Source organism: Somniosus microcephalus, chromosome 16 (assembly GCF_052327205.1).
Source record: "Somniosus microcephalus isolate GS21.2 chromosome 16, FLI_Smic_1.0, whole genome shotgun sequence".
In the NCBI taxonomy this organism is placed as follows: domain Eukaryota; kingdom Metazoa; phylum Chordata; class Chondrichthyes; order Squaliformes; family Somniosidae; genus Somniosus; species Somniosus microcephalus.
In genome coordinates, this window is record NC_141002.1 from 25,398,177 (window position 1) to 25,422,360 (window position 24,184).

General features: G+C 45.2%; 1 protein-coding gene across 1 annotated transcript in view; it reads right to left on the reverse strand.

Moving 5' to 3' along the window:
- Positions 1-18,300: 18,300 nt before the first annotated feature.
- Positions 18,301-24,184, reverse strand: part of LOC147106025 (uncharacterized) — a 47,703-nt gene continuing 41,819 nt past the window's right edge. Inside the window, 4 exon segments of the mRNA XM_086009785.1 lie at positions 18,301-18,550; positions 18,625-18,950; positions 18,952-19,211; positions 19,253-20,465. Of these exon segments, the coding sequence (XP_085865911.1) occupies positions 18,301-18,550; positions 18,625-18,950; positions 18,952-19,211; positions 19,253-20,465 (2,049 nt within the window).

A 24,184-nucleotide genomic window follows, 5' to 3' on the forward strand; every position in this document is an offset into this window, starting at 1 on the left:
TTCTTCTAAACTCTAGTGAATACAGGCCTAGTCGACCCAATCTCTCCTCATACGACAGTCCTGCCATCCCAGGAATCAGTCTGGTGAACCTTCGCTGCACTCCCTCTATGGCAAGTGTATGCTTTCTTAGGTAAGGAGACTAAAACTGCACACAGTACTCCAGGTGTGGTCTCACCAAGGCCCTGTATAACTGTAGTAAGACATCCTTCCTCCTGTACTCAAATCCTCTTGCAATGAAGGCCAACATACCATTTGCCTTCCTAACTGCTTGCTGCACCTGCATGCTTGCTTTTAGTGACTGGTGTATAAGGACACCCAGGTCCCTCTGTACATCAATATTTCCCAATCTATCACCATTTAAATAATACTCTGCCTTTCCGTTTTTCCTACCGAAGTGGATAACTTCACATTTATCCACGTTATACTGCATCTGCCATGTATTTGTCCACTCACTCAACTTGTCTAAATCGCCTTGAAGCCTCTTTGCATCCTCCTCACAACTCACAATCCCACCTAGTTTTGTGTCGTCAGCAAACTTGGAAATATTACATTTGGTTCCCTCATCCAAATCATTGATATATATTGTGAATAGCTGGGGCCCAAGCACTGATCCTTGCGGTACCCTACTAATCACCGCCTACCACCCCGAAAAAGACCCATTTATTCCTATTCTCTGTTTCCTGTCTGTTAACCAATTTTCAATCCATGCCAGTATATTACCCCCAATCCCATGTGCTTTAAATTTGCACACTAACCTCTTATAGAGTCATAGAGTTATACAGCACAGAAAGAGGCCCTTCGGCCCATCGTGTCTGCGCCGGCCATCAAGTCCCGTCTATTCTAATCCCATTTTCCAGCACTTGGTCCGCAGCCTTGTATGCTATGGCATTTCAAGTGCTCATCTAAATGCTTCTTGAATGTTGTGAGGGTTCCTGCCTCTACCACTCTTTCAGGCTGTGAGTCCCAGATTCCAACCACCCTCTGGGTCAAAAAGTTTTTTCTCAAATCCCCTCTAAACCTCCTGCCCCTTATCTTGAAACTATGCCCCCTGGTTATTGACCCTTCTACTAAGGGGAAAAGTTCCTTTCTATCTACCCTATCTATGCCCCTCATAATTTTGTACACCTCAATCAGGTCCCCCCTCAGCTTTCTCTGATCTAAGGAAAACAACCCCAGCCTGTCCAGTCTCTCTTCATAGCTGAAGCGCTCCAGCCCAGGTAACATCCTGGTGAATCTCCTCTGCATCCTCTCCAATGCAATTACATCCTTCCTATAGTGTGGCAACCAGAACTGCACACAGTATTCCAGCTGTGGCCTAACTAGCGTTTTGTACAGCTCCATCATAACCTCCCTGCTATTATATTCTATGCCTCGGCTAATGAAGGCAAGTATCCCATATGCCTTTTAACCACCTTATCTACCTGTCCTGCTGCCTTCAGGGATCTATGTACATGCACACCAAGGTCCCTCTGATCCTCTGTCCTTCCTAGGGTCCTACCATTCATTGTGTATTCCCTTGCCTTATTAGTCCTCATAAAATGCATCACCTCACACTTTTCAGGGTTAAATTCCATTTGCCACTGTTCTGCCCATCTAACCAACCCATCTATATTGTCCTGTAGCCTGAGGCTTCCCTCCTCGCTATTTACCACTCCACCAATTTTCGTGTCATATGCGAACTTACTGATCATACCTCCTACATTCATATCTAAATCATTAATGTACACTACAAACAGCAAAGGACCCAGCACCGATCCCTGTGGTACACCACTGGACACAGGCTTCCAGTCACAAAAACAACCTTCGACCATCACCCTCTGCCTCCTGCCACTAAGCCAATTTTGGATCCAATGTGCCAAATTGCCCTGGATCCCATGGGCTCTTACCTTCTTGACCAGTCTCCCATGTGAGACTTTGTCAAAAGCCTTACTGAAGTCCATGTAGACTACATCAACTGCACTACCCTCATCCACACACCTAGTCACCCCCTCGCAAAATTCAATCAAATTGGTTAGACATGATCTCCCCCTGACAAAGCCATGCTGACTATTCTTGATTAATCCTTGCCTCTCCAAGTGGAGACTAATTCTGTCCCTCAGAATTTTTTCCAATAATTTCCCTACCACTGATGTTAGGCTCACTGGCCTGTAATTCCCTGGCTTATCCCTACTACCCTTCTTGAATAATGGTACTATGTTAGCTGTCCTCCAGTCCTCTGGTACCTCCCCTGTGGCCAGAGAGGTTCTGAAAATTTGTGTCAGAGCCCCTGCAATCTCCTCCCTTGCCTCACACAGCAGCCTGGGATACATCTCGTCTGGGCCTGGGGATTTATCCATTTTTAAGCCCACTAAAACCGTTAGTACCTCCTCCCTCTCACTACTAATTTGTTCAAGTATATCACAATTCCCCTGCCTGATTTCTATGCCTACATCGTCCTTCTCCATAGTGAACAGAGATGCAAAATATTCATTTAAAACCTCACCTACATCTTCCGGCTCTACACAAAGATTGCCACTTTGGTCCCTAATAGGCCCTACTCTTTCCCTGGTTATCCTCTTGCCCTTAATATACTTATAAAACACCTTGGGATTTTCCTTTATTTTGCCTGCCAGTGTTTTTTCATGCCCCCTCTTCGCTCTCCTAATTTCTTTTTTAAGTACCCCACTGCACTTTCTATACTCCTCTAGGGCTTCCACTGTCTTTAGTGCTTTGTATCTGCCAAAAGACTCCCTTTTTTTCCTAATCCATTCTTGTATATCCCTTGACATCCAGCGTTCCCTGGGCTTATTGGTCCCACCCTTGACCTTTACAAGAACATGTTGGCGTTGTACTCTCTCTATTTCCTTTCTGAAAGACTCCCACTGCTCTGATGTGGATTTTCCTACAAGCATCTGATCCCAGTCCACTTTGGCCAGATCCTGCCTTATCATATTAAAATCGGCCTTCCCCCAATTTTGAACCTTTATTTCCGGTCCATCTTTGTCCTTTTCCATGACGACCTTAAATCTCACCGAATTATGGTCACTGTCACCAAAATGCTCTCCTACTGATACTTCTACCACTTGCCCGGCTACATTCCCTAGAATTAGGTCCAGTACCGCCCCCTCTCTTGTAGGACTTTCTACATGCTGGCTCAAAAAGCTCTCCTGGATGCACTTTAAGAATTCCGCACCCTCTAAACATTTCACACTCTGACTATCCCAGTTAATATTGGGGAAGTTGAAATCCCCTACTATTATTACCCTATTATTTCTACACTTCTGAGATTTGCCTACATACAGTATCTGTTCCTCTATCTCCTCCTGACTGTTTGGGGGCCTATAGTACACTCCCAGCAAAGTGCTTGCCCCCTTTTTGTTTTTAAGTTCTACCCATATGGCCTCATTAGAGGAACCTGCTATGATATAATTCCTCCTTACAGCAGTAATTGACTCCTTGATTAATATTACGACACCCCCTCGTCTTTTACAACCCCCTCTGTCTTGCCTGAAGATTCTATACCCCAGAATATTGAGCTGCCATTCCTGCCCCTCCCTCAACCATGTCTCTGTGATAGCAACAATATCATACTCCCATGTGTTCATCAACACCTTCAATTCATTCACCTTACTCGCAAGACTCCTTCAATTAAAATAAATGCCATCCAGCCTTGCCATACTCCCTTGTGCCGTTACATATTTGCTCTGCCTTCCAGGTTGACTTGTTTTTTCCTCTATATTTGGCTGTGGATCACCCCCTACTATAGCTCCATCCATATCCCATCCCCCTGCCAAGTTAGTTTAAATCCCCCCCAACAGTACTAGCAAACCTCCCCGCAAGGATGTTGGTCCCGTTCCGGTTCAGGTGCAACCTGTCTGACTTGTTCCACCTTCCCCAGAAGCAGACCCAGCGACCCAGGAAACTAAAACCCTCCCTCCTGCACCAACTCTTTAGCCACGCATTCATCTGCTCTATCTTCCTATTCCTATACTCACTAGCACGTGGCACCGGGAGTAATCCAGAGATTACAACCTTTGAGGTCCTGCTTTTTAATCTGCTACCTAGCTCCCTAAATTCTTGTTGCAGGACCTCATCCCTCTTTCTACCCATGTTGTTGGTACCAATGTGAACCACAACCTCTGACTGTTTGCCCTCCCCCTTCAGAATGCCCTGCAGCCGTTCAGTGACATCCTTGACCCTGGTACCAGGGAGGCAACATACCATCCTGGAGTCACGTCTGCAGCCACAGAAACGTCTATCTGTTTCCCTTACGATAGAATCCCCTATCACTATTGCTCTCCCACTCTTTTTCCTCCCCTCCTGTGCAGCTGAGCCACTTGTAGTGCCACGGACTTGGCTGTTGCTGCATTCCCCTGAGAAACCATCTCCCCCAGCAGTATCCAAAATGGAAGATCTGTCGGAGAGGGAGATGGACCCAGGGGACTCCTGCACTACTTTCCTAGTCCTTTTACTCTGTCTGGTGGTCACCCATTTCCTGTCTGCCTGTGCACTCTTTACCTGCGGTGTGACCACTTCATTAAACGTGCTATCCACAAAGATCTCAGCCTCGCGGATGCTCCACAGTGACTCCAGCCGCAGCTCCAGCTCCGAAACGCGGACTTCGAGTAGCTGCAGCTGGAGACACTTCCTACACATGTGTTTGCCCTGGACACTGAAAATGTCCCTGACTTCCCACATAGCACAGGAGGAGCACTCCATGGTGCCGAGCTGCCCTGCCATGTCCTACCCTTAATGTACTCCCTTTACTTCCTTTAAATTAAAGAATATTAAATACACTAGGGACCTTACTTCCCTTTAAACACTACTTACTATAAACTAGAGACCTTACTTTCACTTTAATGACTGGACTGTAGAAATACTCACCAGGTCTTACTTACCAGTCAGCTCCTTCCCTGGTTGTGACGTCACTTTAGCGGTTTCACAGTTGCTGTTGTTTGACTGCTCCCGCTCTCGGACTCTTTCCTTGGTGTAAAGTGAGAACCAATTCCTACAGGGTGAAAAGTTAGGAAAAACAAAGGCGAAGCAAGGGAGCTCCTCCTTCCACTCCTCACCTGACTCCCTGACTCACCCAACTCGCAGCACTCTGTTCAAACTGCACTCAGTGCAAAATCACACTTCAAAGCCTGTTTTATAGGCCCTGAAACAAAGGAGACTTGCTGAGCCCAGCTACAGGAGAACCAGTTTAATCTAGTTTCCCTAATTAACTGCCTTCAGCTGCTCTGAATTGTAGGCCTTGTATATCCCTTTATAACCCTGCTTAAAGCTGGGAAATTCAGATTTTAAACAGTAGACAGTCACAGTAAATGTGGAGAGAGACACACAGGCTGCGAGATTCTCAGCAGCTCAGCTCTGCTCGGTGCTATGTGAACGGGCTGCTCCACACCCCGGCTGCTCGTGGGGAATGCCAGTGCGGAGGGCCCAGTGCAGAAGGCCCAGGGTGGAAGACCCAGAGGAGAGTGTCCTAGGCGGGAGGCCCAACATGGAGGACCCTAGGCGGGGGGCCCAGGGCGGTGCAGCTGGTCGACAGAAGCGGAGTCGGGAGATGTTGTGGGTGAGTATGCTGCACGGTTTCTAAAGTTGAAGAATAGTCTCTGGCCTGAATGAGTTCTAGCGGACCCGTCTGTGCTCTGTTTGGTGGCAGCTGTGAGGCTTTTTCTCGGTGCCGGGTGCCGGTTTGTGCGCTGCCATTTTGGTGGAGGAAAAACAGACTCTTTCCATCTATAGTATGGTGCTTGAGCGGCCATATGATGGGAAAAGAGAACGGAATAAAAGTGAAAAAGGAAAATAAAAGGAAGATAAAAGGCAAAACAAAGTAATATCGGCACGGAATAATGAATGTCTTGATGGCTGGGTCCTGTGAGTGATAACAGCAAGAAGAAGGAAATTTGAGTAGTCGTTTTCTTCTTTTACGGAACTTGAGAAAGTGTTCGGCTTCTTTTCTGTGGAAAAGTTGAAGACTGTGGACAAGGATCATGACATTATATGGTTAGATAACATCAAGTGAAAACAAGGAGTTATTAGAGTGCCAATAGGACTGGTGTAGAACTGGTATTTACTTGTTTTGTTGAAGAAGTTTTGGGTTTCTGGTTAAAAGTAGTTTACTTGAAGTTTAAATTGATTTCTGATATGGTTATGGGACTTTGTGTATTGTGGTGTTATTTAGTGTTAAAGCCTTCCTCAATGTACGGACGAACGAACGAATGCTCAAGTGAACGCACGCATGCGGACACAAATAATATGCATGCACACACGCACACACAATGGAACTTACGTTCGACCGAATGAAGGGCCCTCGTTCCCCAGGATGGAAGCTGGCATCCTATTGGGTGCGCGTGAGGCCTGCCAGGACGGATGAACGAACGCACGCATGCACGCAGGTAGACAAATGACACGCACGCACGCAGACATGCACAATGGAATTTACGCTTGAGCAAACGAACGAACGAACGGATGAATGACTGAATGATTGAGCGATGCCAGTAGGACTGGCGTATACGGGTTCTTTCGTTTCTTGGTTTATTAAATAGTGGCAGTTTGTACTGTAAATATTATTGATTTACCTGTAAAAATTTATTATTGTATTTATATTGTTGACCATAAAGCTGTTTTTGAGGCTTTATTTTTTTTTGTGGTCAATGAATGTAATGGATTTACTATGTAATTGATGAGTTGTGTAAGTACTGTTGTACTTGAATGTTAAAATTAAAAAAAAAGGACAACAGGTAATACCAAGCAAAAATGAAGAGTCACTAGATTGCCAATAGGACTGGCGTAAAATTGTTTTTCACTATGGGTACCTGTACTGTTAATATTGTTGATTTGTCTGTAAAATTTACCACTGCATTTGTACTGTTAATCCTAAAGCTGTTTTTAAGGCTTTGTTTTATTGCGGCTAATGAATGTAATGGATTTATTATGTAATTGATGAGTTGTAACAAGTACTACCATATTTAAATAAATATGTTTGACTCAAAAAAAACAATAAATGTGGGAATTTATCAAAGGCCTTCTGAAAATCCAAATACACCACATCCACTGGTTCTTCCTTATCTATTCTATCAGTTACATCCTCAAAAAACTCCAGTAGGTTTGTCAAACACGATTTCCTTTTCATAAATCCATGTTGACTTTGTCTAATCCTGTTGATATTTTCTAAGTGTCCTGTTTTCACATCCTTTATAATAGACTCTAGCATTTTCCCTACTACTAATGTTAGGCTAACCGGTTTGTAGTTCCCTGTTTCCTCTCTCCCTCCTTTTTTAAATAGTGGGGTTACATTTGCCACCTTCCAATCTGTAGGAACTGTTCCATAATCTATAGAATTTTGGAAGATGACAACCAATGCATCCACTATTTCCATGGCTACCTCTTTTAGTGCTCTGGGATGCAGATTATCAGGCCCTGGGGATTTATCAGATTTCAGTCCCATTAATTTCTCCAGCACTATTTTATTACTAATACTAATTTCCTTTAACTCCTCCTTCTCACTAGACCCTTGGTTCCCTAGCATTTCTGGGAAGTTATTTGTGTCCTCTTCTGTGAAGTATTTGTTTAATTGCTCTGCCATTTCCTTGTTCCCCATTATAAATTCTCCCATTTCTGACTGTAAGGTACCTACATTTGTCTTCACTAATCTTTTTCTTTTTACATACTTGTAGAAGCTTTTACAATCCACTTTTATGTTCCTTGCAAGTTTATTCTCATACTCTATTTTCCCTTCTTAATCAATCTCTTGGCCCTTTTTTGCTGAACTCTAAACTCCCAATCCTCAGGCTTGCTACTTTTTCTGGCAACTTTATATGACTCCTATTTGGATTTAATACTATCCTTAATTTCTTTTGTTAGCAATGGTTGGGCCGCTTTTCCTTTTGTATTTTTGCGCCAGAAAGGAATGTATAACTGTTGCAATTCGTGTATTAATTCCTTAAATGTTAGCCATTGCCTATTCACCGTCATGCCTTTTGATGAAGTTCCCCAATCTATCACAGCCAACTCACTCCTCATACCTTCGTAGTTTCTTTTGTTTAGATTTAGGACCCTAGTTTCGAATAGTGCTATGAAGCAACAGCTCATCACCAGTAACCTGCTCACCAATGCTCAGTTTGAGTTCCACCAGAACCACTATGCTCTAGACCTCATCATAATCTTAAACCAGACATGGACACAAGCTGACCGCCAGAGGAGAGGTGAAATGCGTTGAATATCAAGACAGTATTTGACTGAGTATGGAACCAAGGAGCCCTAGCAAAACTGAGGTCACTGGATGTTAAAGGGAAAACCTCCAGTGGTTGGAGTTATACTAAACACATTGGAAGATGGTCATGGTTCTCAGAGGCCCAGGACATTATTTCAGAAGTTCTTCAGTGAAGTGTCCTTGACCCAACCATTTCTAGCTTCTCTATCAATGATTTTCTCTCTCAGGAGTGGAGCTGTTCAGTGTTCAGCTCCATTCACAACACTCCCGATAATAAGGCAGCTTATACCAGCCTGCAGCAGGATCCAGACTGACAAGTGGCAAGTAACATTTGCACCACATAATTGCTATGTAATAATCGTCATGAAGATGAGAAAGCCCAGCCATCACCCCCGACTTTCAATTGCATCGCCTTTGTTGAGACTCTCGGTATCAACATCTTGGGCGTCACCACTGACCAGAAACCCCACGAGATACCTGCGTTCCTCTAATTCTGCCCTCTTGAGCATCCCTGATTTTAATCGCTCAATCATTGGTGGCCGTGCCTTCTGTTGCCTAGGCCCTAAGCTCTGGAATTCCCTACCTAAACCTCTCCGCCTCGCTACCTCTCTTTCCTCCTTTAAGATGCTCCTTAAAACCTACCTCTTTGACCAAGCTTTTGGTCACCTGCCCTGATTTCTCCTTATGTGGCTCAGTGTCAAATTTTTTGTTTTATAATACTCCTGTGAAGCACCTTGGGACGTTTTAGTACGTTAATGGTGCTATATAAATACAAGTTGTTGTTGTTATTGGTTATTTTCAAATATCCTTAATAAACCTGAAGCCACAAGACTTCATGGGGCTCAAAGCCAATGTTAAGGATTTCCAGATCCAAGCCCAGCTGAGCTATACCACTGTGCCCCTACTTCTGGTGGGTCTATGCTGCCGGTGTGACAGGGCAGGACAGGATGGTAATGGAGGAGTCTGGGTTGTTGACTGGTAGATAGTATGACTATATCAGGCTGTTGCTTGACTAGTCTGTGGGACAGCTTGGGCACCAATCCCCAGTTGTTAGTGAGGAGGACTTTGTAGGGCCGACCGGGCAGAGAGGTCTAAGTCTTGTCCTTAGAAATTTATGTTCTTTCTTTGCCCACTTATGATTGGTATGCTCCCTGCCTGTTCAGATGTCACCTGTTATTGTTTTAACTACATGCCGGCACAGGCACGATGGGCCAAATGGCCTCCTTTTGTGCTGTATCATTCTGTAAATCTATGACATTTCAGTCAATGAAGTGTGAATGTGATACAGAACTTTGGATGAATTACAGTCTGACACAGAAGTGTGATGGATGAAATGCTCGCTAAATGCAAGATATGGAGATATATAAAAAGATGCATTTTGTACCTACCTCCCCATACGTCTCCCTTGGCATGCATGTTCCTTTCATTGAGTGGCTCCTAGGCCCCTGTCAATGCTGCTCTTAAGATCTTCACTAAGAGTAATCTAGGCTTTTGATTTTGTTTATTTTTGTCTCTCACTTTCTGGGAGGTAGCATCCAACCTTTTTGGCCTCCTCTCATGGCATGGCTCAGACCTATAATTCAGTGACTGGGTAATCTTCAAAGGCACATTTCATCATGCGACCTTACATGCTTGCCATCAGATATTATAACAAATTATTTTCCCTCGCTCGTTTATAATTGAATGCCCTGAAGTAGATTCAGAGAAATGTTCAAGGAGTCTTCTTCACTCATTACATTCTGTAAATGGAGTCTATACTGTAAATCGTCCAGATCTTAAAGGGACAATGCGTTAACCTAAATGTTGTCTTCAGGAAAAAAAATTGTATGCTGAAGCATGAAAATTTTTTTATGAAGTTAAGAAAACTATGAGGAAGTCAAGTGCTTAACCTCCCCCACAAAGTTGTTGAATGTTCAATTATTCTTGCTTGGGCCAGTGAAAGCAGTAAACGACCCCATGCAGAGTAATCTGCCATGCCGTCTCTCCCTCCAGGACTGCTGTCTTCTGTCACCTTGACCTTTACAAGCTTAGGCGTTCAGCTGCAAGAAAACAAGTACAAGAATTCTTAAGCTAAAGTTGAGAAAAAAAAAGGCATTTATCAGTGAGACAGTCATCTGGTTGTTAGTTAACATGCAATGCCAAAGAGGCAAACTCCTCCATTCAAAAGAAGAATGCAGTGTTTGCAGCAGTTCTGACTTTATTTTTGAATTTATTCAGTTTGGTTTTGGGTGACACAAATTTGTAATTTGACTCCTCCCCCCTCCTTTATCGACAGCAAAATGCAGGTCCTGCCAATGTGTCCAGGTCAGATATTTCAGTTTTACACCCGTCTGTTCCCCCACCCCAACCCCATGCCCCACACGAGCTAAGTGAAGTCACTCCATGTGGCTCTGTGTTTATCTAAAGTGTTTCCAGGAGCCTGTTTCCGTGGCGACAACCTGGATTCACTCCAGAGGCAGATCATCACCAGGGGTTCTGGGAATTTCTAAACAAGCCTCCTAGAAACCTTTGGACACATTTGTTTTCAGCCCATTTGAGATTGTTTATGTCATCCTTTTAAATGTTGGGCACTTACAAAATAGGTGGCTTTGATAATAGCCTCATAAACAAAGACCAGAACTACTAAACCAGTTTGTACATAAACCAAAAAAACTTAAAGAACAATTTTCAGAGTAAGGTTATAGTAAGAAAAACATAATCATTGTTGGAGGCTGGTCTAAATCATTTCAATAACAAAAAAAAATGATAGCAGATGTGTTTCTGAACCTATGCCCAGGAGATGATGGGAATTTTTATTCAAGTTGGGTCTGCACTTAATTCAGGTTTTTAAATACTGTTGGAAATCTGCTAGGTACCTCAGTTCTATGACTGTTACAGCAATAATTGGTGGAGCAGGAAGTGTTGAGCATTGATTCTGATTATAATGGTTATTAGTTTAATTTTTTTTCCAATTTCCTTCTTCCTAAAGTAATTGGGCCGATTTTCACTGCCTTCGTTAATGGGGCGAGTAACGGCCTCAAAATGGGGTCAGTAGCCTTACTGCCCCGTTAATACCGGCGATGCAGCTGGCACCATTTTGAAAGGGGCCTACCACCGGGTGTCCAAAGTGCCTGCCTGTTTCAGGCGATGGGCCCCTTGGAATATTGGAATCAGGGTCCTATGACATAAAGAGGACCCTAATTGCCATTTTAGGTAGGAACTGGTCATAGTCTGCACAGTGCAGGCTTCCACCAGTTCACAGGCAATGGAAGAGAAGGGGCCCAGCAAAGGTAAGTCTTAAATTATTTTTGTGGGCCTCGGAGAAGCAGGAGTGCACCCCGGGACCCACAAGAATAATTTGGGCTGCTGTCGCCTGGGACCCACATCCTCTGTGATCATGAACCTGCCCCGCAACTTACAGGGGGGTAGCTGAGGTTCATTTTGCTTTGCTGAATCTGGCGAGCTGCGTCAGGAAGCCTGTTTGGTGACACGCAGTTCGCCTGGCAAATCTAAATGAGGCCGGAGCCTCAAAGTCACGGTGGCCCACTTCACCGCCGGGATGGGCGGCCAACCAGCGCCTCTGCTGGTGCACTGCCTGAAGGTCAAAATAGACCCCATTGACTCTTCACGGGACTCATTTCCATGGGTGCAAGTAGACCTCATGTACCTGACAAACATGGCCATTCTTTGGGCTCGATTTTCCCAGCCCCGAGGAGGCAGGTTTGGAGGCGTGCGAGTTGTTAAAATCGCCAAAACTGGCAGGCGGGCCCATTCCCGCCTCCATCCCGCCTCCGAGCAATTTTCCCAAGTTCGTGTTTTCTGACCCACTTTCCCTTAAGGCCCTTAACAACCACTTAATTGCCTCTATAATCCCATTTTGAGAGGCCTTTCCGATTTTAACACATTTCCCCCATCCTACATGCCTCCTCTGGAACACGCCAGGTAATCCTGGCGGCCTCACTAGTGGATTGCTTACGAACAGCTGCAGCTCCGCCATTACAAAGGAGTTTTCACCGATGATCATTTGCAGATGGCAGAACTTTGTTGTGTCAGGTCTGGGGGAACTTTTAGCAGGCATACTTAGTGTTGTGGAAGTTTGGAGCCTGATACCCATCTCCAGAGTGACCTCCTTGGAAACCCCTCTCCCCAACTTGACTAAGCACTTCCTCAACTGAGGCATATACCAGAAGCATGCCAACCATTTAATTCCTTTCCTCCTGAACATCAGATTCGGATGAAGACCAGCCGCGGCAGCAGCAGAACCATGAGCAACAGCAGCACCAACGGCAGGAACATCAACAGGAGCGCCAAGCTGCTAGTCACCAGCCTGAAGATGCACAGGCCAGAAGGTGCCAGAGCACCACCATATTGCTGCCTGGGATGCGAAGGATGCACTCATGTTGGTCACATTTGCTTAGCCTGCACAATCAAACAGTTTAGCCTCGCACCTTCTTACCAGAGCATCGACAATGGACAAGAACATGCGGATTCCTCGCACTCTAACCACCATACTGACAATTGCAAGTTGCCCTAAGCCCTCAATGTGGAAGTCCCATTAGCGAAATGACACACGCCACAACTGCAACAGTTTGCCATCAGAAATTTTGATGACAATAAGCAACTGATGGCTTCTCAAAATTAAACACAACATTACACCCAAGTGACAACCCTTGTGACTACTTGTGCATTATCTTCCTTACTCGTGCTCCTTCGTGGTGTTTCCTCTGTGGCTTCAGCAGATTTGGAGGCCCCTTGCTCACTTTCTTGCTGCTCCTGTCTCGACACCTTTGGTGGGTGTCCTCTGGGGTGGCGAACCTGTGCGGGCTAGCCAACAGTCTGCTGCTCCTACGGCTGTGCAAGGGCTGAGACGCCCATCTGATTTGGGTGAGGACACTGGTGGGGCTCTGACCGAGGGCTTTGCTGTGGCATGGTCATGTGAGCGCTTGGAGAGGAGCCCCCACTTCCTTGTTGTCTGCCACCAACATCCCTCTCATGGGTCAGCCCCACTTCAAAGGTAGCAAGTTTCTTGACAGCACCTTGCTGCACTGCAGGGGGGCCATTTCTGCACTGGAAGTCCTACTCCAGAGGACTTGCATGAAGGTCTGCTTTGTTTGCTCAATAGCTGACCATCGCTCCTCAAGAGATGTCATTCTATTCTGAACAATGACCATGTTTTCAATACCCTTACGACTAAGCTCCTCCATGGACCATGGAAGGAGTGAGTGTAGTGAATGCATAACATAGATGCTTAGAAGGATACAAAGGACCCTCCCTGTGTGTTGTAAGTAGTTGTTGTCATGGCATCACAATGATATGAAGTGTGAGGGCTGCATGATTGAATAGTTAAGTGAATGTGACCATAGAGAGAGAGGGAATGGGTAAGGGTGCAGGGATGTAAGTGTCAAGTGGGATGTGGAGGAAGGGGTTGGCAAAGCAGAGTGCTGGTGAGGAGAGGCGATGGGGATCAGATTGGGGGTGATGGGAAAGCCATACTCACTTTTCCGGTGCGGAGAAGGTCATGAAACCTCTTCCAGGTTCTGCGGCTCATTGAAATTGAGTTGACAACCTGGGCCACTTGTAGCCACACAGCTTTCGTCTGCTAGGGTGGCTTTTTTCTCCCTGAGGAAGGGAACAGCACTTCCTTATTACAGCTGGCTCCGTACACCAGAGCTTGGAGGGAGGGCTCATCAAACCGAGGAGCACACTTTTGCTTGATCGTTGACATTTTCCACAATTCAACTCCTTCATATAAATTGCAGAGCCTTTGGCTTTGCAGTCTCCAGAAGAATCATTGCTGCTTGCAGGCCTTAAATCCAACAGCATTGATGACGTCATCGGAGGCAGCTTTCTGTATGAAAAGACTAATTGGGCCAGTGGTTCCCACATGCAGGAAATCAATTGGCCAATTAGGGGAAAATCGCACTTTTTCAACACTTCACTTAGGAATTGGGGTCCTGACACGATTTCCAGCTGACATGCCCCAGCCCGCCCACACTGACAAAATCCAGCCCCAAGTGTCTGAGCTAGGTCAGTCACAGCAAGTGTCACAAGCATTTCAACCGTGGATGGCATCGCTGCCCAACCCAATCCTGTGCTCTCATCTGCCATCTACCTGTGTATCTGTCCGAGCAGGGGCCACTCGATAGCGACCAGGAGAGGGGACCCAGGTTGACTTTCTTTCCCCTCACTCGCCTAGGGACACTGAGGTCAATTGCTTCCCCAGCTGAGATCAGCTAACCAGGCACAAACTGAAAATGAAACTGGGGTTGTTCAGCTCTTTATGGTTTACATCGGGCAGTGCCTTTATCTACTAGGCCATTAGGGGCGCTGATGTTGATTTATTAGTCCAAATAAGCCTTTTTTTAAATCTTGTTAAGGATATTCCAGTGTCCTGGGGTGTTTGCCAGACTTTTCAATGTTTTACTTTCTCTCTCACTCTCTTAATAACTTAACAAGGTGAGCAACATCAGTACTGGGGAATGGAACACTTTTTCCACTTTTGATACTTAGCATTATGCACTTTCAGGTCAGGTAAGAGCATGGACAGATGTTAAGTAAAACACCCTCTATTCTCCAACACTGTGTACCAGAAGATCACTCCCTACTGCATCAGTCTGACAACACCAATTCCCACACCAAACATTAGAATAACTTTGCTGAATAAAATTGTGTTTTTTTTTCCAAATTAAGGACAGTTGCGTGCTCTGTAACCATGCCGCCTTAGAAAAGGGTTGAAAGTTATTTAACCGTGGACATAACCAGCAAGGAGAGGAGACTTTCAACCTGGTTTGAATTTAAAACCAGATCCCACAGCTGAAAAGACAGCCACTAAATCCTTTTGATACTCGATCCCAATTATTCCGACATCTTGAAGAAATTCTTCAAATTCTGCTAAAATGCTCCACATTGTCTTCCTGTACATGAACGGGTAGCCAAGTAAAACACGCTAAAAAGCAACGATGCAATGATGTGTTGGAATGTATCCATAATGTCACTTGAATGTGACCTACCATCACATCTCACCTTCAGGCCATCGTCATTTTTCACTTGAATGAAAGATTGTGGAAACACTCTGGTGCTATATCTTGTGAAGATATTTTATTTTAAACTTGTATAGATCACCAAAATGAATAGCTAGTTAGAGGACCACATCAAAGCAATATTCCTGTCTTGCAAAATATCTTGAGGGATACATGATATTGGCCCAGAAATTCGGGTCTCCACGGGTGAGTACGCACGGGGTACTCACCCGTAGGCCCAATGGAAGTGCCGGTTTCGTGCATGCACTGCGCATGCGCGGGAAATCGGAACTTCCGTTCCCTTAAAGGAAGGGGTTCAGAGGTCGAACGCTTGCACCGGAGAGGCTGCGCGTGCGCATGGAACTTATGTTTTTTTCCAGGTTTCTCCGGGAGGGTAAGTCTCCAGGAGTTACACTTTTAAAAAGCAGGCGCAAGGCCTGCTTTTAACAAGGTAAGTGGTGAATTAATTAAAATTAAAACATTTTTTCCACAGGTTTATTATTTTTAAATACTTTAAAGAAAGGTAAGTTTATTTTTAGCCCCGTTAGAAAATGTAATTAATTTTTGAAAAAATTTAAATTATTGTTTAAAATAGTTATTTTATGTAATTATTAGTTATTTTAAAAATGTGATGTTTTCTAAAAAATGTATTTGAAGTTTTAGTGATGTTTTGGGGCTTATAGTATTTATAGTTTTGACAGCGCTTCCTGTCAATTTTATGAATGGGCATTTCCCTGCTACCATTGGCTCTCCATGGCCCACGTGATCCCAGGGGACGCATCGAACTAACTGCGCCCCTGGGATACGCAAGCACTGCGCACCGGCAGTTGGAGGAGGCCCAGGATCGGAATCCCACGCGGGCCCACAGCACAACGGCAGGCGCGCTAGGTAAGTGCAGGTCGGAGGCTTGCACCCGCGGGAAGTCTCCGACCCGAATTTCTGGGCCAATATTTATAAACCAGTGTGCACAATATGGATTGTTGATCAGTGACATGACATCATGATAATAATCATCGGGTGACCAATTGGAGTTGCCCAAAATTTTACGTGTGCATTCAAATGAAGAAGAGCACCCACCTGCCCTGATGGCTCATTAGACATGGTAAGTGCGCAGACATTAAAGTTCCAAGCTGAACCCTTGCTAGGATAGTGATAGGGGTCATTATGGCTGGGGAGGGGAACGGGGAATTGGCCAAGATTCCCACTCCTTGGATGAAATACTTGCTGATGTTCACCTTTCAGGTTCGCCATAAAGTATGGAGGGAGAGCTTTCTTCACCGTGAAACCACGCCCCAAACCCAAACCCCCGCCACCCCTCCCCCCACCCTCGATTGAGTCACCATCCCCTGGAAAGTAGCGTTTAGGGGACAACATTGGAGGAGGGGAGGAGGGGGAACAAATCAGGATGTAATGATTAACTGACACCAAGCTTGGGCTTAAAAGCCAGAGAGAGATTATAAGGACAAGCCAAAAGGGGAAGCGGAGGAAGAGAGAGAGAGAAAGTGAAGCAAAGAAAAATCTGGCAACCACCCCAGGACACTGGGATATCCTTGTGGGACTGTGCAGTGTGTATGAGGTATGAGAGATAGTGGTGGTATAATCTAAGGCATTTCAAGAGGATCTACTACCTATAATAAAATCATGAAGCAGTAACATACATCAAAAAGCTTGCATTGGGAACACACTTCCTTTCCACAAACTTGGTCACAATTTTTGGTCACATTTACATAGCAACATTTCCCATTATAAATTCCAAGTCAACTGTCACAATCCTGTTGTAGTCCTCCAATCACTAGTGGTGCTGTAATACTTCCATGTCCTCATGCAAGAAACACAGAAAACTAGCATGCAGGTACAGCAAGCTAAAGGAAGGAAGGCAAATGGCATGTTGGCCTTTATTGCAAGGGAGTGGAGTATAAGAGTAAGAAAGTCTTGCTACAATTGTACAGGGCCTTGGTGAGACCACACCTGGAGTACTGTGCACAGTTTTGGTCTCCTTATCTAAAGAAGGATATACTTGCCTTGGAGGCGGTGCAACGAAGGTTCACTAGATTGATTCCTGGGATGAGAGGGCTGTCCTATGATGAGAGATTGTGTAGAATGGGCCTTTACTCTCTGGAGTTCAGAAGAATGAGAGGTGATCTCATTGAAACATACAAGATTCTGAAGAGGATTGACAGGGTAGATGCTGAGAGGTTGTTTCCCCTGGCTGGAGAGTCTAGAACTAGGGGACATAGTCTCAGAATAAGGGGTCGGCCATTTAAGACCGAGATGAGGAGGAATTTCTTCACTCAGAAGGTTGTGAATCTTTGGAATTCTCTGCCCCAGAGAGTCGTGGATGCTGAGTCTTTGAGTATATTCAAGGCTGGGATAGATAGATTTTTGGACTCTAGGGGAATCAAGCGATATGGGGATCGGGCGGGAAAGTGGAGTTGAGGTCGATGATAAGCCATGATCTTATTGAATGGTGGAGCAGGCTCGAGGGGCCGTATGGCCGACTCCTGCTCCTATTTCTTATGTTCTTAAGTTCTTATGTCCCATCAGCCAGGTCCACCATCACTGATGGCACTGTAATGGTTGGTCTACCGTGTCCAAGGTGTGTAGTAGAAAGAACGAGGAAGTGGATGCACACTGCTGTGCTCCACTATTTTAGTTATAAGTTTTATATTTTAATATATATATAAATATCTTTAGTCTGTAATTAATCAGTGTCCAGAACTTTCAATTACTGCCATTGGAATTTTTGATGTGTTCCCTGATCCACCCTTTACATACCTGCTGAATCCTGGACTGGACCCGACGCTTAAATGGCTGCCACTTCCCTAACAACCCTTCAATGGGTGCCATGTCCCCACCTCAACCCAACCCTTGAATGACTGCCAATCCCACCATGAATCGACCCTTGAATTGCTGTAGAGCTACAGGACTCAACATTTAACTGGCCTTTGAATCTCTGACGAACTCTGACCTGAGCCTTGAATGGCAGCCAAATCCCCGACCCAACCTTTTCTTTCTGTTTGTTCACCTGCCAATCTGACACTTAATAAGCTGCTGAGCTAACCAGCCCCAGGCTTTAAATGGTGGCCGGCCCTGTTTCCTTTTTTTGTGTTATGCTGTCATCGCTGATCCCTTATTTCCTTTGGTGCCCTTCCCTTTATTACCAATGCTGCCCTTCCCTTTATTCCCATTTCTGCCTTTCCCTTTATTCCCAATGCTGCCCATCCCTTTATTCCCAATGCTGCCTTTCCCTTTATCCCCATTGCTGCCCTTCCCTTTATTCCCAATGCTGCCTTTCCCTTTATTCCCGATGCTGCCCTTTCCTTTATCCCCATTGCTGCCCTTTCCTTTATTCCCGATCCTGCCCTTTCCTTTATTCCCAATGCTGCCCTTTCCTTTATTCCCAATGCTGCCCTTTCCCTTTATTCCCAATGCTGCCCTTTCCCTTTATTCCCGATGCTGCCCTTTCCTTTATCCCCATTGCTGCCCTTTCCTTTATTCCCGATCCTGCCCTTTCCTTTATTCCCATTGCTGCCCTTCCCTTTATTCCCATTGCTGCCCTTCCCTTTATTCCCAATGCTGCCTTTCCCTTTATTCCCGATGCTGCCCTTTCCTTTATTCCCGATGCTGCCCTTTCCTTTATTCCCAATGCTGCCTTTCCCTTTATTCCCGATCCTGCCCTTTCCTTTATTCCCAATGCTGCCCTTTCCTTTATTCCCAATGCTGCCCTTCCCTTTATTCCCAATGCTGCCCTTTCCCTTTATCCCCATTGCTGCCCTTCCCTTTATTCCCAATGCTGCCTTTCCCTTTATTCCCGATGCTGCCCTTTCCTTTATCCCCATTGCTGCCCTTTCCTTTATTCCCGATCCTGCCCTTTCCTTTATCCCCAATGCTGCCCTTTCCTTTATTCCCGATGCTGCCCTTTCCTTTATTCCCGTTGCTGCCCTTTCCTTTATTCCCGATGCTGCCCTTTCCTTTATTCCCAATGCTGCCTTTCCCTTTATTCCCGATGCTGCCCTTTCCTTTATTCCCGATGCTGCCCTTTCCCTTTATTCCCCATTGCTGCCCTTTCCTTTATTCCCGATGCTGCCCTTTCCTTTATTCCCAATGCTGCCCTTTCCTTTATTCCCGATGCTGCCCTTTCCTTTATTCCCGATGCTGCCCTTTCCTTTATTCCCGATGCTGCCCTTTCCTTTATTCTCGATGCTGCCTTTCCCTTTATTCCTGATGCTGCCCTTTCCTTTATTCCTGATCCTGCCCTTTCCTTTATTCCCAATGCTGTCTTTCCCTTTATTCCCATTGCTGCCCTTCCCTTTATTCCCAATGCTGCCCTTTCCTTTATTCCCATTGCTGCCCTTCCCTTTATTCCCAATGCTGCCCTTTCCTTTATTCCTGATGCTGCCCTTTCCTTTATTCCCATTGCTGCCCTTCCCTTTATTCCCGATGCTGCCCTTTCCTTTATTCCCGATGCTGCCCTTTCCTTTATTCCTGATGCTGCCCTTTCCTTTATTCCCATTGCTGCCCTTCCCTTTATTCCCAATGCTGCCCTTTCCTTTATTCCCGATGCTGCCCTTTCCTTTATTCCCGATGCTGCCCTTTCCTTTATTCCCGATGCTGCCCTTTCCTTTATTCCCGATGCTGCCCTTTCCTTTATTCCCGATGCTGCCCTTTCCTTTATTCCCGATGCTGCCCTTTCCTTTATTCCCGATGCTGCCCTTCCCTTTATTCCCAATGCTGCCCTTTCCTTTATTCCCGATGCTGCCCTTTCCTTTATTCCCGATGCTGCCCTTTCCTTTATTCCCGATGCTGCCCTTTCCTTCATTCCCGATGCTGCCCTTTCCTTTATTCCCATTGCTGCCCTTCCCTTTATTCCCGATGCTGCCCTTCCCTTTATTCCCGATGCTGCCCTTCCCTTTATTCCCGATGCTGCCCTTTCCTTTATTCCCGATGCTGCCCTTTCCTTTATTCCCGATGCTGCCCTTCCCTTTATTCCCAATGCTGCCCTTCCCTTTATTCCCGATGCTGCCCTTTCCTTTATTCCCGATGCTGCCCTTTCCTTTATTCCCAATGCTGCCCTTCCCTTTGTTCCCAGTGTTGACCTTCCTTTTGCTGACCTTACCTGCGGTCCCATTGTTGACCTCTTTGTTCCCAATGCTGCCATTCCCTTTGTTCCCATTACTGACCTTCCCTTTATTCCCATTGTTGACCTTCCACTTGTTCCCCTTGCTCTCCTTCCCATTGTTCCTTTCTCTGATTTTGCCTTTGTTTCCCTTGCTCTACTCCCACTGTTAATGAAAAATACTTGCACTGTTCCCGCTTCAGGGCCGGGAACCTCGAGGACAGGCTGACTCGGTAGAAGATATAGCTGCCTAGTCTCCTCCTGCCCTCACCCTGATTTTTCCTGGACTTCTGCCAGTCCTCTACTGCCTTTGACACCCCAACTCTTCCTAACCCTTGGATGCATATGAGCAATGCCATGGAAAACGCACAATTTATTTTTCAATTTCACCTTGATATTTTAAATTTCAAACATGGCCTATTTTTCTCCAATGTGCGTTGACTGAGTAGGGACTCTGAGAGTCTTCTTCTCTTCCAATAAAAGCAGCAAAACTATGAGAGGATACTAACCAAACACAGGGTTAGATATAATATATATAATAATATAAAAACAGAAAATGCTGGAGAAACTCAGCCGGTCAGGCAGCATCTGTGAAGAGAGAAACAGAGTTAACGTTTCAGGTCGATGACCATTCATCAGAACTGGAAAAAAGCAGGAAATGGGACAGATTTTTAGGCAAGTGAAGAGGCTGGGAAATGTGGGTGGGGATGAAAGAACAAAAGGGAAGGTCTGTGATAGGATAGAAGGCAGGAGAGATTAAGAGACATTGAGAGACATTAAGAGATATTCAAGGCAAGAGGAGATGGTAACGGGACACGTAAAGAAACAAAGGATGGCTCTAGATGAAGTGTGAGTTGCGCTGGCAGAATGAAAGACAGCTGCCATGTGGGAGAGAAGAACAGAACAACACATGCCCTTATACCTCCCCCCTTCCCACTGTCCAGGGCCCCAAACACCCCTTCCAGGTGAAACAGCGATTTACTTGTACTTCTTGCAATTTAGTATACTTTATTCACTGCTCACGATGTGGTTTCCTCTACATTGGGGAGACCAAATGCAGATTGGGTGATCGCTTTGTGGAACACCTCCGTTCAGTCAATAAGGGGGACCCCGAGCTTCCGGTGGCCTGTCACTTTAATTCACCGCCTCATTCCCACTCAGACCTCACCGTCCTCGACCTCTTGCATTGTTCCACGGAAGCTCAGTGTAAGCTCGAGGAACAGCACCTCATCTTTTGATTAGGCACTCTACAGCCCTCTGGGCTCAACATAGAGTTCAACAATTTCAGATCAGAACCCCGGCCCCTATCATATATATTTTTTACCCACACTTTTTGTCTGTGTCTTTTTTTCTTCTCCCCCGCATGGCAGCTGTCTTTCATTCTGCCAGCGCAATTTACACTTCATCTAGAGCCATCCTTTGTTTCTTAACCTGTCCCATTACCATCTCCTTTTGCCTTGAATATCTCTCAATATCTCTTAATGTCTCTTAATCTCTTCTGCCTTCCATCCTATCACAGGCCTTCCCTTTTGTTCTTTCATCCCCTCCCCCATTTCCCAGCCCCTACACTTGCTTAAAAATCTGTTCCATTGCCTGCTTTTTTCCAGTTCTGACGAAAGGTCATCGACCTGAAACGTTAACTCTGTTTCTCTCTTCACAGATGCTGCCTGACCTGCTGAGTTTCTCCAGCATTTTCTGTTTTTATTTCAGATTTCCAGCATCCGCAGTATTTTGCTTACTTATTCATTACATTGCTTCCATGGTTGATCTCCAAGATAGGTGGCGCTATTGTTCACCTAGCTTGAAAACCAACCTCCAAGCTGCATCTCCAAGATAGATGGCACTGATGTCCACAGCACAAGCCACCTTGGAGCATCATAAATCCAGCGTACTGTGTGCTCGCTCTCCATTGCTGCCCCTTGTGGCTGCTGCTTGCCTCTCCTCCCACCTCATCCCTCTCCCAACAATAACATCATTAATTTTCCCTAAGAGGGTAATATTCACCTTCACTTCTAGAAAATGAAAATCGGGCAGGTTGTACAACAGGTGGGGATCTGCTCCACCAGTTTACTGCCCAAGAGGTGAAAATTACCCCCATAGAATTGTCTTTTGTATCTTTTACTATATTTATTAAAGAAAGGACTTCCATATATAGTGCTTTATCATGCGTCAGTAATGTACCAAAGCGCTTCACCAACAAAAGAATACTTTAAAGTGACTTCATATTATTATCTAGGCAAAGTGCTTACTTCAAGGTCTCAACTTGTCTCAATAGCCTAGGCTTCGATTGGATATGTTTTCCAATCTGAGCATGTGCAGTTTCCAGAATTTCCCAACATGCATCAGTAGTTTCCTGTCTGAATCCCCAAGGGATAATTGCTCCAAAAGTCCTGTTCCCTTCTGTTAGGCCCCGCACACCTATCTACAATCTGCTGCGTATTGTCTACCATCTTCCTGTGTGTCCTGAGCTTTAAAGAAGACGAAATAAAAAGGCGAATAAATGAGTAAGAACATAAAAACATAAGAACAAAGGAAATAGGAGCAGGAGTAGGCCATTCGGCGCCTCGAACCTGCTCCGCCATTCAATAAGATCATGGCTGATCTGATCTTGGCCTCAACTCCACTTTCCCACCCGCTCCCCATAACCCTTGACTCAAATATCTGTCTATCTCAGCCTTGAATATATTCAATGACTCCGCCTCCACAGCTCTCTGGGGTAGAGAATTCCAAAGATTCACAACCGTCTGAGAGAAGAAATTCCTCCTCACCTCCATCTTAAATAGGCGACCCCTTATCCTGAAACCATGCCCCCAGTTCTAGATTCCCCCACGAGGGGAAACATCCTCTCAGCATCAACCCTGTCAAGCCCCCTCAGAATCTTATGTATCAATAAGATCACCTCTCATTCTTCTAAACTCCAATGAATATTGGCCCAACTTGCTCAACCTTTCCTCATAAGACAACTCTTTCATCTCAGTAATCAACCTAATGAACCTTCGCTGAACTGCCTCCAATGCAAGTATATCCCTCCTTAAATAAGGAGACCAAAACTGTACGCAGTACTCCAGGTGCGGTTTCACCAACGTCCTGTACAGTTGTAGCAAGGCTTCCCTACTTTTATACTCCATCCCCCTAGTAAAGGAATATATAATAATAAAAAGGCCCCTCATTGATGGTTTTCTCAGAAAAATGGACAGAATCACAAAATTTGATTTTCCAAGCACTGGTAAAAATCTCAGCGTATCAATTCGATGTATTCAGTTAGTGACTCTAAGAATAGATTGTTGCTTACATGACAGTGCCAGCCCATTGTTATGGAACAGCGTGCTCTGTGACTCACTGTGAGCTGTGCCAAGGACGATCCGCTTTTTCATCTAAATGAATGCTGAGGCTCTACTCAACAAAAGCAGGATGATCAACAAACTTAATAATCAAATGTGGCAATTTGCACGAATCTGACATTTGTTTGAAAACATTCTTTTCAGGCCAGGTTTAATAATACCGCATGGCATTTTCATTGTGATTAGATGTGATTTTAAGAAGAGAGAGCAAGTGGAAAAAGAAATGTAGGTGATTCCACTTGACACTGCCAGTGTATGTGCTGAAAGTCTGGGTGTATAGCACAAAGACCAGTTACTCACAACAGTGTTGAACTGACTGGCAATGGACACGTGTTTTCAATTTACAGGTTTACAAGACAATCCTTTTTCACTGGTCCACATTGGGCTGTTTATACAGTGTGGAATGCTGTTTTTAGGGCACAGGGTAAATAACAATGCCTCGTCAGCAACATTTGCAAAGCCTCTGATAAACAGCGACAGTTCCTCATTCGTGAACTATGTTGGTTTTATTCCAAAACTAGTAAAATAGTGTCAT